Source organism: Oryctolagus cuniculus, chromosome X, assembly GCF_051225735.1.
Source record: "Oryctolagus cuniculus isolate XC-2025 breed Fujian yellow rabbit chromosome X, ASM5122573v1, whole genome shotgun sequence".
In the NCBI taxonomy this organism is placed as follows: Eukaryota; Metazoa; Chordata; class Mammalia; order Lagomorpha; family Leporidae; genus Oryctolagus; species Oryctolagus cuniculus.
The window spans coordinates 85633855-85648119 of record NC_142888.1 but is presented as its reverse complement, the minus strand read 5'-3'; the positions used below and the strand labels follow the sequence as shown (position 1 = coordinate 85648119).

Here is a 14265-nt window from a genome sequence, read left to right as displayed (position 1 = left end):
AACACTGAATAGGAAAATAGTTCTGTAACTATGGTAGCAATAGCCACATTACAAAATGTTTGTCATCTATATTTATGGTCAAAAAATGCTTGACAACCATTGCAAAAATTGGTAGCTAGGATTGTTTATGCCTAGATAGTATTTCTATAAAACAAGTATTTTCAATTATACAAGATTAATTAGAACCCCAAGTGCCATTCCCTTCATTTTTTTATTTGTCTACACATGAAAGCAGAACAGAAAATATTTTGAGACAAATAATGGGACAAACTAGCTTCAGCTTACTAAAATTTGCTTTCTGATACATGCTCTAAAAGAGCTTTGGTGTCCAATTAGTTGAACAGCATTTGAGGTCAAGACAGGTGAGGCAGCAAGACTTGCAGCAGCAAAATAGGCTTCATTTTTGATAGAGGAGTTTTCAGTATTCCCAGAATAACCAAAACACTTTGCTGTAACCGCTTACTTTCCATTCTCCTATTCCAAAAATATCAGTGAACCTTGGCTATTAGATTGCCTATAATAAGGCAAACTTCAAGGCAGAACTTAAACATATCAATTTTCATAAATTATTTTAATAACATATTTCATTATTATGACCAGTTTGCCATTAATAATCCCTTTTCAATGAACATACATACCAATTTACACCCCCAAAGTTCTTTTTTTGCCATAATGTGGGAAAACAAGTATATTCTGAATGGGCCACAAAACCAATGGCTTGGATATACACTAGATTGACAGCTTCCACTCTCACAGGAAGAGCTTAGGTAGAACACGGTAGAATTAAGTAAGACATGAGACAGGAAATGAAAATAAAATTTGTAGAAAAGGGGAACTGAGTCATCTTGGAGTTAGGATCAGGAACCAGAAATGTTTAGTAGGGAAAAGTCCTACTAGAGGCCAACCAGCAAAAAATTAAGATGTTAATAAGAGCATTAAATACACAGGTTCAACATATAAACCACAAGATAAAAAGTTAGGAACAATGTATCAATGAAGTCAGGAAGGTAAGCTAGCTTTTGCTACCTTGGTTGAAATAGCAGAGTGATAATTTTATGGAGCTTACATCTTGGGAAACGTAGAGTTATGCCATTTAGAAAAAATATATTGGGCATTTGAGAAGCAGTGTTCTTGAATACAGTGAGGTAGAACTTATAAATGGAACAAATTCAAAGATAAAGGTTTACCCTGGTTACAAAGCCTGTTCCCTTTGGTGTTTCTACTCGGAGATGTTCATTTGCATCTAGAGGTGTTTTCAGGAGGAAGATGGGTGATTATGAGAACAGAGAAATTGTAACATCATTTTTCTGAATTATAAAGGAAAATTACTATAATAATGTATGATTCTGTATATCTAGACTATAAGCAATTTTGAGATAATTGGTCATTCAGACACCACAGTACAGATATCATTAGAGGGTATAGAATTATAGTATCATAACAGTGGGAGAATAATTAATGTTTCTAATGAACTATTAAATTTTCCAGGAAAGAAACTGCCTTTCATCTTTTAACATGTATTAATCTGGGGAACTGTGGAATGATTACAAAAGTGATGTGTTTTTGAAAATACACTCTCTGAAAACAGCAAGAGAACAGTTGCATATGCATTGGTTCATTTACACTATCTCTCTTCTACACAATAGTTAAGAATCTAGGAGACTGGGAAGAGAGTATGTCTGTTGTTTTCCAAACTCATGAGGGGATCTTAAGGCCTGTGTATGTATTGTAAAGTGGCATGAATTACAATGATAAATTTCTGGGATAATTATAATTTTTTGTAGAGGCTCATATAATGATCTTGTAGGAAAAATTGCCAGATGTTTCTTAATGTTTGCGTTATTTCATTCTATCTTTTAGTTTAAAATCTTTATTTTTCATCATTCGTTTTTTAACAAACTGAACTGATCTAATCATCACTGTGGAGAGTGTGGTGATTTTGTCAGGAACGTTCAAGGTTTTGTTTCTACTGATTTTAATTTTCTATGGAAGGAGGCACTCAACAAGAGACTCTCATGTTCCATGAAATGTTTTACTCTGATTGACTATTAGTATTCTGATGATTAATAATTTAAGAAAAGCACTGCATGTTTATATGACCTTCGTGATTAAAAAGAGAAAACTGTCCAGAATACTGTTTGGAGATTTTCACATAAAAATGCCTGTATCATCTTAACCACAGACATAACGCTTCTGACATTTTTTGGGGGGCGGGGGGATAGTTACTGCCTCAGACACTGCTAAGATGTTATAGATTAATTTGTAATTTATAACTGTTGGAATTGTTTAGCACAATGAAGACTGAGGCGAGCTTTTCTATCAGCTTTCAAGGACAGACACCACTCTTCTTGACCAGAAAGAACATACTAACTTCTTTTTTATTTATTTATTTATTTATTTTATTTGAGAGTTAGAGTTACAGACAGTGAGAGGGAGAGACAGAAAGAAAGGTCTTCCTTCTGTTGGTTCACTCCCCAAATGGCCGCAACAGCTGGAGCTGCGCCGATCTGAAGCCAGGAGCCAGGCGCTTCTTCCTGGTCTCCCACGTGGGTGCAGGGGCCCAAGGACTTGGGCCATCTTTTACTGCTTTCCCAGGCCATAGCAAAGAGCTGGACTGGAAATGGAGCAGCCGGGACTAGAACCTGCGCCCATATGGGATGCTGGCGCCGCAGGCGGGATGCTGGCGCTGGCCCCAACATACTAATTTCTGTGCATGTGTGAAGTCTTAGGAAGTGAGGGCAGGGCTCTATGAAAGGAGAGCTAGAGAGGTTACTTTGCTAGGATCCAAGAAAATAATTTTTTTAATGACAATAGTTGAATGATTTGGAGCTACACTGTCTGACACTGGCTAGAACATTTATTAAGAAAATGAGATTTTGGAGAATCCCTGAAAGAGGCCAAGGAAATAGTTGCTGCTATACTGATGGTATAGTATGTATTGTGTAGTAGTTGACAAAATGAAGAGTGTTCTTGTACTGGGAGTCATGGACAGTTGTGTGAAGGTACACATGCTTGTGCAGAAGATGGCAACAACAACAACAAAACACTCACATGTGGTTCAGCATGTATTTGACACTATTAATTTGGAGTTGCTATTTAAATCCATTAGTTCAGTGTCATAAAGTGGTGGCATGGAGAAGTGTTTCATAACCATAGAACAAAGAAGTAAAATCAGTTACAAGACTTTTGAATGGATCAGTTTGAATGGATTACTCTATTTAGTGGTTAAAATTTTTATTTCATAAAACTTTTCCATATTTCTCTTTCCCATCTAACAATGATCAGCCACTGCTGAAACCCAAAAGTGTTGATGCTTTTATACTAACACTTGGTTCTAACCTTCATAGAAATGAATATGGCTCATTCCCATATCCCCAGGGATATATGATTCACTGAGCTGGAACTGGAGATTTAGTCTGACCAAAGATCAATTCTTCCTTAGAGTCTATTAATTGTAATACTCTTTCAAAGGACAAGGAAAGCACATTCAAAATAATAGTTGGCATCTGTCTCTCTGTTGTATAACAATAATGGGTAATTAAACTATAAAGCTCTTTGCATGTTTAGATGGAAAGCTTATCAGATTTATTTCATCATACAGGTTACACAAGTAGTAATTACGAAATGTTGGACTTTTTCTCTTCTCCTCCAGTCAAATTTTCCATTTACTGTTGGAGCCATGGGCCCAGGGAATATTGGACCACCACAAAAAGAAGAGCTCAGAAGTAAGTTATGTAACAAAGCAGTATAGATCAATATAATTTTTGTTGGTAGCAAAATTATAGAGTGAGTGATGCTAACTAACACTAGTACTTATTAAGATGAGCTAAATAGCAATGCATTTTACTCATATCCTTGAAAATTTCTGAGAGGAGACTTTAAGTGTTCTCACCCCAAATGAATGATATGTGAAGTAGTACATTTGTTAATTAGCTTGATTTAACCACTCCATAATATGTACATACTTAAAAACATGATGTTTTACACAATGTGTTTAATTTTTATTTAATATATTTAATAAATGTGTTTAGTGTTTATTTATAAATAATTGTAAAAGAGAAAAAACTAAAATAATCATGATAACTAAGAAAGTCATGTGTGACTAGATACCTTCTGATTTTCTAGGATTTCATTACCAAGATACCTAATTTCTTTACCTTCTACCCTCCCATATTCTGGCAACTTCACAAAATTCATCAGTAATTCTTTGCATACTTATTTATTGAGAGTCTATTAGGTACCAAGCCGTAGGATCATTTCTAAAACTATGATAGAAAAGACAAGAGAGAATTCTTGGACTAACTGAGCTAACAGACTTTTGGAGAAAGCAAATAACTACACGATTTTATCTTGCATTAAAATGCTTATAAATAAATTAAAGTCAATATGATATCTTATAAAATCATGGGCCAAATGTAGTAAAATAAATAATTTTTCATTTTTTCAAACTTTTTAAAATATTTATTTTATTTATTTGTAAGGCAGAGTTCTTCTATCTGCTGGTTCCCTCCCCAAATAGCCATAACATCAAGGACTTGGCCAGGCTAAAGCCAGGAGCCAGGAGCTTCATCCAGGTTTCCCACATAGGTTTAGGGGCCCAAGGACTTGGGCCATCCTCCACTGGTTTTCCAGGTTCATGTGTGGGGGGCTGGATTGGAAGTGGATCAGCCAGGCTCACTCGGTGTCACAGACAATGGCTTAACCCGTTATGCCTCAATGACTGCTCCTTTTCACACATTCTTTCACTGCATTTTCATAGAGCTGAACATTTTACAAAACCTTAAAAATACAAAAGGTTCCATTTTGTTGGTCATAATCACAGTTACCAGAAGATGAACAGGGAGAGGAAGTGAATTTCATTCATGAATGTGTCTAATCGTAGAACATTTTATCTGAAAAAAAAAAAAAAACTGAAATAATGACCAAAAAGAGGTCTGAGGATGGTTTTTAAATTGCTGTTATTATTGCTGTACATATTCAAGGGACTATTTGCCTTATTCAAGAGATATTCACTCCGTGGCAAATTAGTTCAAATTTGGATGCATTTCTGTGCTGTGCTGCCTATATTTCTGACAATGTTGGTCCAATAATCTCTAAATTCTGAGGGCAATGAGTCATCTACAAAATGTTATATATAAATCTGCAGTTAGGTTTTACAAAGTGCATGCTAAATAGAAGCAGATAATTTCAAACTAATTGGCAGAATTGAAAACCTGACAATCAAGTGCATTTCTGGGAATGCTTAAAAGGACTCAAAGTAATGTTCTACATCTAACACGGGTCTCCATTTGGTGATACAATAGAACAAATGTAAGCTGTGCTTTTGCATGCCTACTTTTAAACACTTAAAGATAACAAGTAGAAACCCGAGCACATTCTCAGTTCCACATGAAGGACAGGAGAGAAAGATTTCCTTAGGAGCTCATGTAAAAAATGATTATTGTATTCACTGCTTTTTGTCTCTTTAATAATATATTTTTAAAATAATTATTTAGTTCTTTGAAAGATATAGTTACAGAGAGGTGGAGGCAGAGAGAGAGAGAAAGATGGGGGGGGCAGTCTTCCATGTGCTGGTTCACTCCTCAAATGGCCACAACCACTAGGACTGAACTGATCCACAGCCAGGCACCAGGAGTTTCTTCTGGGTCTCCCACATGGGTGCAGGGGCCCAAAGATTTGGGGCATCTTCCGCTGCTTTCCAGGCACATTAGCAGGGAGCTGGATTTGAAGTGGAGCAGCTGGGACTCAAATGGGCACCCAATATGGGATGCCGGCACTGCAGGTGGTGGCTTTACCCACTACACCACAATGCCAGCCCCCATTCTTTTATATAAAACTTTTTACATATAATCCTATTTATGTTTCTGAAAAAAAGTGTAATTACATTTTTTTCAGAAATGTAGATAGTATCACATGTAAAAAGTATTCATATATATACTACATATGTACAAGAGTATTTGAAAATGCTTGTGGAAAAATGAAATTAAAAATCAATTTAGAAGTGGTGTTGTGTGCTAGTGGGTAAATGCCTGTGACACCGGCATCCCGTATATGCACCTGTTTGCATGTCCTGGCTGTTCCACTTATGATCCAGCTCCCTGCTAATGGCCTGGGAAAAGCAGCAGAAGATGGTCCAAGAAGGTGGGCCCCTACCACCCATGTAAGAGACTTGTAAGAAGCTCCTGGCTCCTGAACTCAGCATGGCTAGCCCTGGCTTTTGTGTCCATTTGGGGAATGAACCAGTGGATGGAGCATCTATCTCTCATCTCTTTCTCTCTCTCTCTCACACACACACACATTCTGCCTTTCAAATAAATACATAAATTGTTTTTTAAAGAGATCAATTTATTTTGGTGCAATTTTTAAAAAATCCATGTATATGACTATCTAGAGAATTGTATGATATATACAGGGTTTTCAAGATGTTCATGGGAAATACAAATTTTGTTCCAAAATAAGCTCATTTTAAAGATTTATTTATAGAGCTGGCACTGTGGCATAGTAGGTTAAGCTTCCTCCTGCAGAACTTGCATCCCATATGGGCACCAGTTAGAGTCCTGACTGCTTCACTTCTGATCCAGCTCCCTGCTGATGGCCTGGGAAAGCAGTCGAAAATGGCCCAAGTGCTTGGGCCCCTACACCCATGTGGGACACCTGGAAGAATCTCCTGGTTCCTGGCTTCGGTCGGGCCCAGCTCTGGACATTGGAGCCATTTGGGGAGTGAACTGGCGGATGGAAGACCTCTCTCTGTCTGTAACTCTGCCTTTGAAATAAATAAGTAAATAAATCTTAAAAAAAAGATTTATTTATGTATTTGAAAGTTAGAGTTACAAAGAGAGGGAGACATACACACACAAACATACACACACACACAGATCTTCCATCTGCTGTTTCACTCTCCATGTGGCGGCCAGGGCTGGATCAGGCCAAAGCCAGGAGCTTCATCCAGGTCTCCCACGTGGGTGCAGGGGCCCAAGCACTTGGGCCATCTTCTACTGCTTTCTCAGGCCATAGCAGAGAGCTGGATCAGCAGCACCCATATGGAATGCCAGTCTTGCAGGCAGCAGCTTTACCCTTTATGCCACAATGCCAGCCCCAATAAACTGATTTTTAAATTCCATTTTCCATAAACTTTTTGGAGTACTTCATATACATGGGGAGAGAGGGGAGGAGAAAGAGAGAGAAAGAGAGAGAAAGAGAGAGACTGCCAACATTGATGATCTCCAGGCAATTGGATTGTATATTCTCCTATTTTCTTCTTTTTGCTTATGTGCTTTTTCCAAATTTTCTGATTATTATTACAGTTCTGCAATGTATTGATTCTATACTGATAAAATATTTAAAGTCAGTTGTTACTAATTTAGCTTGTTTTGACCAAAAAATGAGCTGGCGATTACAAATAGAAAATGTTTTACTTCAATTATTCCAAAATGAGTGTGAAAAAAAGAAGCAATTTAGATGGGTGAAACAAGCAACAGGCTCAGCTTTATCTTGCCTTTCTTCACAGTCATCCCGCAAACCAGTGATGAAAATAGCAAAGAAATCTGGAATCCACAAGAGGTTCCAGAAGGAGCAGAGCATGATGACATGTGGGATATTAGAGAACTCCCAGAGTAAGTCAAATGAAGCCAGAAATATGTTTAGGGGTTTAAGTTAGATGTGTCATCTGATACCATCCTATTTTTGACAATATTCATAAAGTAACTTATACCACATAAAAGATAAAACTACAGTGACAGACAGAAGGCATGTATAATTGATGATTTTTCTCCTTTTAGAGTAGAAACAAATAATAAAACATAACACCTTCCTTTCAGTTATTATCTAGCAAGAAATGAAAAATACAGTCATTTCCATTATAAATTTATATTTAATGCCAGTTTGTTGTATACTGTGAAACTAACAGTGGGAGAAAACCAGCCCATTAAATTGCAAACATTCATGCAAACCAAATTACAAAACCATGTTTACATGTCAAAGACCTGCTTTTAATTACTTAATGTTCTACAATTTTGATAAAAGGCTGTATTCTCCCTCTAATTACCAATTATTTCCCAGACTTATTTACTGGATATTTCAGGCTTACTCTTAGTATTCAGTGTACTTTGCAAACAGGATTCAAGTCTTGCTTTGTAGCCATTTCAATACCATAGAATTACAAATATGAAACTTAGAATTATTATCATAAACAACCCTCCATTCTTATTTTAAAAACCACTTATAATTCATTTAAAGTATGTTTCAATTCATAGATTAAACTAATGTTTTAATATACTAAGCTTTAAATATATGTATTTTAAAATATAATCTTGATTGAATATTTACAATAGCTGGAAAAACAAAGGTAATATTTACTAAATTATAATGTACTTTATGAATTCCTATGAACTTTGGTGGCAAGTTATCTAACAACTTTTCTGATTCTGACTACGAAATTATCCAGTACCTAAACAAACATATAACAACAAAAAAACCCCTATGCTCTATCTTCTATATCAGTTCTGAAAATAGAAGCAGTGGGAGCCTGCAGATAATTAACTGAAAAGAAGTATTCAACTTTCAAATTAACAATGTCAAAAACCTGTAAACCTCATATAAATGAAAGATTCCAAAGCAACACTTCCGTCTGCATTCTAAGAAAGAACAGAGTAAATTTCAGATTATGTTTATACAGTAGTCACACATGGTATGAAATGTAAGAAATGAACCACTCTTTTGTCATTGTCTAATAAGTGCCAGTCATCCACTTGCAGCTGTGGGGAGCAACTCGGACTAGACTAAGTTACTGGAATTAAGACTTATTCTATGCATCTGCTTTCCCACAATATGGCGCTGGGAGAGGAGGAAACAGCTTCTACACAGCTGCCTCCAGTTCAACCAATAAACAGCAGGACCTGCTCCTGATTGGAGGAGGGCAGCATACTCTGCGTGTGGGTAGCAGAGTTGGGATTGGTGGAAGAGGACTATAAAGGAGGAGAGAGACAACATGCACCAGGAACATCTAAGGGGAACATCTATCTGAAGGAACACCTGTGCAGCCCCCGAGAGAGCTGGCCGGCGGTGTGCCGCTCTCCCGCGGAAGTGGGGAAAGTGGCTAGGGGGAACCGCCCTTCCATGGAGGTGGAAGGGTTGGTAGCCAACCCGGGAAGAACCAGCAGCAAACCCGGGGAGGGCCGAGCAGACAAAAGAACAGAGCAGGGTCCTGTGTCGTTCCTCCACGAAGACGGGGAGTGACATAATGGTGCCGTGACTCGGATATGAAGCCTAGGCAGGGTTCAGTGTCACTCCTTCACGAAGAGGGGGAGCAACATAATGGAGCCGTGACTCGGATCTGAAGCCTAGGCAGGGTTCAGTGTCGTTCCTCCATGAAGAGGGGGAGCGACATGCAGCAAGCTCCAAATTTGAGTAAATTTTTACTTTTAATCATGAGATTTGATATTCTCTAGATAGAACATCCATGAAGCTTTAACTGAATCACTTCAGTCAAGATATGAACAAATTGCTTTATAAAGGATTTTAATCTTTATTTTCTACCTTATGAAAATACATTTCAAAATGTCTCAATGGGTAAAGAACAGTAAGTTCACACACACAACTAGAATCACAACAGGCCAAATAAAGCAATAAGACCATGGGCTAAAGCTCTTTATTTGAAAGAGTTTTGAAGAAATATTTGGTATTTAATTAGGTATAAAGGATGAGAGGGAAGCATGGAAGATGATGCAGAGATTACTGGCTTGAGTGATTAAGTGAATGGTGAAGCCATAGACCATGATAAGGAATGTAGTGGAGAGGCAATGAATTTGGCTTTGGATATGCAGACTGAAGTGCCTTTCAGACATCCAGATAAATCTATGTAGTAGGCAATTGGAAAATTGCATCTGGAGCTCAGGATAAGAATAGAAGCTTGAGCAAATCCATTTGGGAGTCATGATCCTTTCTGTTTTGTCTTAGCTTGGCTTCACCTGTGTAAAGATTTGGTAGCTGTCGTAGCCTATTGATAAAAAAGAAATGCCTCATATCAAGTAGCTATTTACTGTTAATCCCTTTCAAACTCAGAGAACTCCCTTTTCATTCTTGGGCATTCCTATTTGCAAATGACAAGAAATTCAATCTAGTCCTTCAGTTTTCCTATCCATTTCTTCATTAAGGTAAAATTAAACTGAAAAAATATATAAATATTTGTTTCATTCCATCTAAAGAGACAGGGTAATTTTATGGCTCAGGGCTTCTTTTTGTTGTTGTTGCTGTTCCTAAGATATAGTGGCTTTATTTATTTTTAAAAATTATCTATTTTAAAAATTTTTAAGGTGAACAAATTTTATGTATTTCATATATACAGATTTAAAAACATAGTGATACTTCCCACCCTACCCTCCCTTCCATGCATGCTCCCATCCTTCCTCCTCCTTCCTCTCTTATTTGCTCTTTTAATTTTTTTAAAGACTTATTTATTTATTTGAAAGTCAGAGTTACACAGAGAGAGGAAAGGCAGAGAGAGAGAGAGAGAGAGAGAGAGAGAGAGAGGTAGAGAGAGAGGTCTTCCATCTGATGGTTCACTCCCCAACTGGCCACAACGGCTGGAGCTGTGCCGAAGCCAGGAGCCAGGAGCTTCTTCTGGGTCTCCCACATGGGTGCAGGGGCCCAAGCACTTGGGCCATCTTCTACTGCTTTCCCAGGCCATAGCAGAGAGCTGGACTGGAAGTGGAGCAGCCAGGACTCGAACCGGCACCCATATGGGATGCTGACGCTTCAGGCCAGGGCGTTAACCTGCTGTGCCACAGCACTGGCCCCTGCTCTCTTAATTTGTACAATGGTCTGTTTTCAGTTTACTTTATACTCGTAAGATTAACCCTACACAAGTAAAGAGCTCAAGAAATAATAAGAAGAAAAAAACATAGTTCCTCAACAGTAGAGACGAGGTCTATAAACAATAATCAAATCTCAAAATGTCAGTTTCACTCTATACATTACATTTTTTGATACACTATTAGTTACCACAGATTAAGGAAAACATATGCTGTTTGTCTATTTGGGCTTATTTCACTAAATTAATGGTTTCCATTTGCATAGATTTTGTTGCAAATGACAGGATTTCATTGTTTTTGACAACTGTATAGAATTCCATACTATATATATATATATATATATGCACACACACACAACCACAATTTCCTTATTCAATCTTTAATTGATGGATATCTGGGTTGATTCCATATCTTAGCTACTGTGAATTGAGCTGCAATAAACGGGGGGGGGGGTACAGATCCCTGTTTCATATACTGATTTCATTTCCATTGTGTAAATTCCCAGGAGTGGGGTTGCTGGGTCATATGGTAGACCTATTTTCAGCTTTCTGAGGTATCTCTATACTATCTTCCACAATGCTGTACTAGTTTACATTCCCAACAACAGTAGATTTAGGGTAGATTAGGATACCTTTTACCCCCATCCTTGCTAGCATTTGTTGTTTGTTGATTTCAGTATGAGAGCCATTCTAACTAGGGTGAGGTGAAACTTCACTGTGATTTTGATTTGCATTTCCCTGACAGCTAGTGACCCTGAGCACTTTTTCATGTGTCTGTTGGCCATTTGAATTTTCTCTTTGAAACATACCTGTTCAAATCCTTTGTCCATTTCTTTTTTTTTTTTTTTACAGGCAGAGTGGACAGTGAGAGAGAGAGAGACAGAGAGAAAGGTCTTCCTTTTGCCGTTGGTTCACCCTCTAATGGCCGCTGCGGCCAGCGCGCTGCAGCCGGCACACCGCGCTGATCCGATGGCAGGAGCCAGGTGCTTATCCTGGTCTCCCATGGGGTGCAGGGCCCAAGTACTTGGGCCATCCTCCACTGCACTCCCGGGCCACAGCAGAGAGCTGGCCTGGAAGGGGGGTAACCGGGACAGAATCCGGTGCTCCAACCGGGCCTAGAACCCGGTGTGCCGGCGCCGCAAGGCAGAGGATTAGCCTAGTGAGCCACGGCGCCGGCCTGTCCATTTCTTAACTAGATTGCTTATTTTTTTAACTTTTATTTAATGAATATGAATTTCCAAAGTACAGCTTATGGATTACAATGGCTTCCCCCCCCCCATAACTTCCCTCCCACCCGCAACCCTCCCCTTTCCCACTCCCTCTCCCCTTCTATTCACATCAAGATTCATTTTCAATTATCTTTATATACAGAAGATCAGTTTAGCATATATTAAGTAAAGATTTCAACAGTTTGCATCCACATAGAAACACAAAGTGAAAAATAGTGTTTGAGTACTAGTTATAGCATTAAATCACAATGTACAGCACATTGAGGACAGAGATCCTACATGAGGAGTAAGTGCACAGTGACTCCTGTTGTGTTTATTTTGTTGTTGTTGAGTGTCTTGAGCTCTTTATAGATTTTGGATATTAACTCTTTATCAGTTGTGTAGTTTGCAAATACTTTCTCCCATTCTGTCAGTGACCTCTTCAGTTTGCTGAATGTTTCCTTTGCAGTGCAGAAGCTTCTCAGCTTGAGGTAATCCCATTTGTCTGTTTTTGCTTTTGTTTGCCTGTCCTTCTGGGGTCTTTTCCAAGAAGTCTTTGCCTATGCCAATAGTTTCAAATAGCTTGAGAATTGGAATTAGTTCTTCTTTAAAATCTGGTAGAATTGACCAGTGAAGCCATCCGGTCCTGGGATTTTCTTCTTTGGGAATGTCTTTATTACTGATTCAATTGCCATCTTGCTTATTTTTCTGTTTAGATTTTCTATGTCTTCATGACTCAATTTTGGTAGACTGCATGTGTCTAGGAATCTATTCCTCTGTGGCTTAGTAGAGTGCCTGCTCTTTCAGTGAATACCCAGAAGCTTGCACTGGGTGTGGCCAAGGAGCTTTGTTCAGTACTCTGGGGTGGGATGAGTATCCAGGCTTACACTCAGATTGGGTATGGTAAATCTCATGTATTGTCAGCAGCGGGGAAGATAAGATCTCCTCTGTTGGTGTAATCACACCCTCACCTCCTCTCTTCCAAGATGATCAGTTCCCAGGGTTAGCCCACAGAAGGTGCAATATTCACCTGTGCTGCTGCATGAGTAGCACAAAAGGTCAGTACAGTCCTCAGTGTGAGCACAGATCTCTCTGCAGTGACCACCCCAGGCAATCAGGGAGCTCTGAGCCTCTGGCACTGGACAGTGATTGCCCAGAGTCTCAGCTACACCCTGCACTCTATTGTGCAGTCACAGGGTTTCCACAGTCACAACACACAAGTCTCCCACAGTCACAGGGTGCAGAGGATCTATGCTTCACCCCACTAGCCTGCCTAGTCAATGGAGAAAGCAGAGACATTTTCAGAGCCAGTCACCTGTGAGTGCTCTGCCTTGGCAGTTTGAGCCCTGGAGCCTGTGAATTGTTGAGAGGGTAGGGGCATCTCACAATACTATGTGGGTGCCCAGCCCCCTGTCAACTCTCCCAGCCAGACTCAAAGTCAGTGGGGGACGTGGATTTTTCCCTCTTGTAATATCCCTTATGTGCTCATAAGAGCTGCGGCAGCCTTTTTGGTGTCAGAATGGTGCCTTCTCCCTGTCAGTTGCCAGGTGCCTTGCTGGGTGATGAGGAGAAAGAAACATGCTTTTGTTTTGCTGGATTAGGCAGGTACCCTGGCCCCTACTAGGGATCCTGTTCAGACTCCAACACTACTTGGTCCACAGGGCTCTCCCTCTAGTAATATCACCAGTGGCATGGATTGCCACTGTCTACTTTCACCTCAGGATATTGGCATGTCCTCCAGCTCTCAGCTACAGGGGTTGTGTGCACTTGTTTCTGCGTATCCTCATCTTCCCCACTGCTTCATGGCATCCCTCTTCCTTCTGTAGAATTTCCACTGCAAATTTCTCTCCAACTCTCACCTGAGAATGCACTTCCTCTGCTTTTTTCCCTTCATCTAAAGCAGTATATATTTTTCCCTATTCAGTCATCTTGAATCCACTAGGCTTAGTGCTTCTATAAACCATTCCACCCCCTTGGGTTACAAATTTGAGAGGAGGGAAAGATTCATGAATTGAGATGTGTGGGGTGAAATATCAGGAAAATCTTTCCTTGAACTAAGAATTCTGTAGATTTTAAACACTATAGCTTAGTGGTGTTGACTACATTATCAGTGTTGCTAATTTTAGAGCCAGAAAGGTTCATAGATAGCTCAAACCCATCCCTTCCATAAACTATACAAGTATAGATGCTGAGACCCATAAGTTTGTGAACTTCACCAAAGTCACACAGCTAATGACAAAAAGAGTACTA

General features: G+C 39.1%; 2 protein-coding genes across 3 annotated transcripts in view; one reads left to right on the top strand and one right to left on the bottom strand.

The window, feature by feature from the left end:
* DNAAF6 (dynein axonemal assembly factor 6) overlaps positions 1-14265 on the top strand; it is a 54936-nt gene that overhangs the window by 10083 nt on the left and 30588 nt on the right. The window contains exons 3-4 of the mRNA XM_008272848.5: positions 3653-3725; positions 7508-7613. Coding sequence (XP_008271070.2) covers positions 3653-3725; positions 7508-7613 — 179 coding nt within the window. The remainder of the gene's footprint in view (positions 1-3652; positions 3726-7507; positions 7614-14265) is intronic.
* Positions 1-14265, bottom strand: part of NUP62CL (nucleoporin 62 C-terminal like) — a 109054-nt gene that overhangs the window by 87976 nt on the left and 6813 nt on the right. The window lies entirely within an intron of this gene.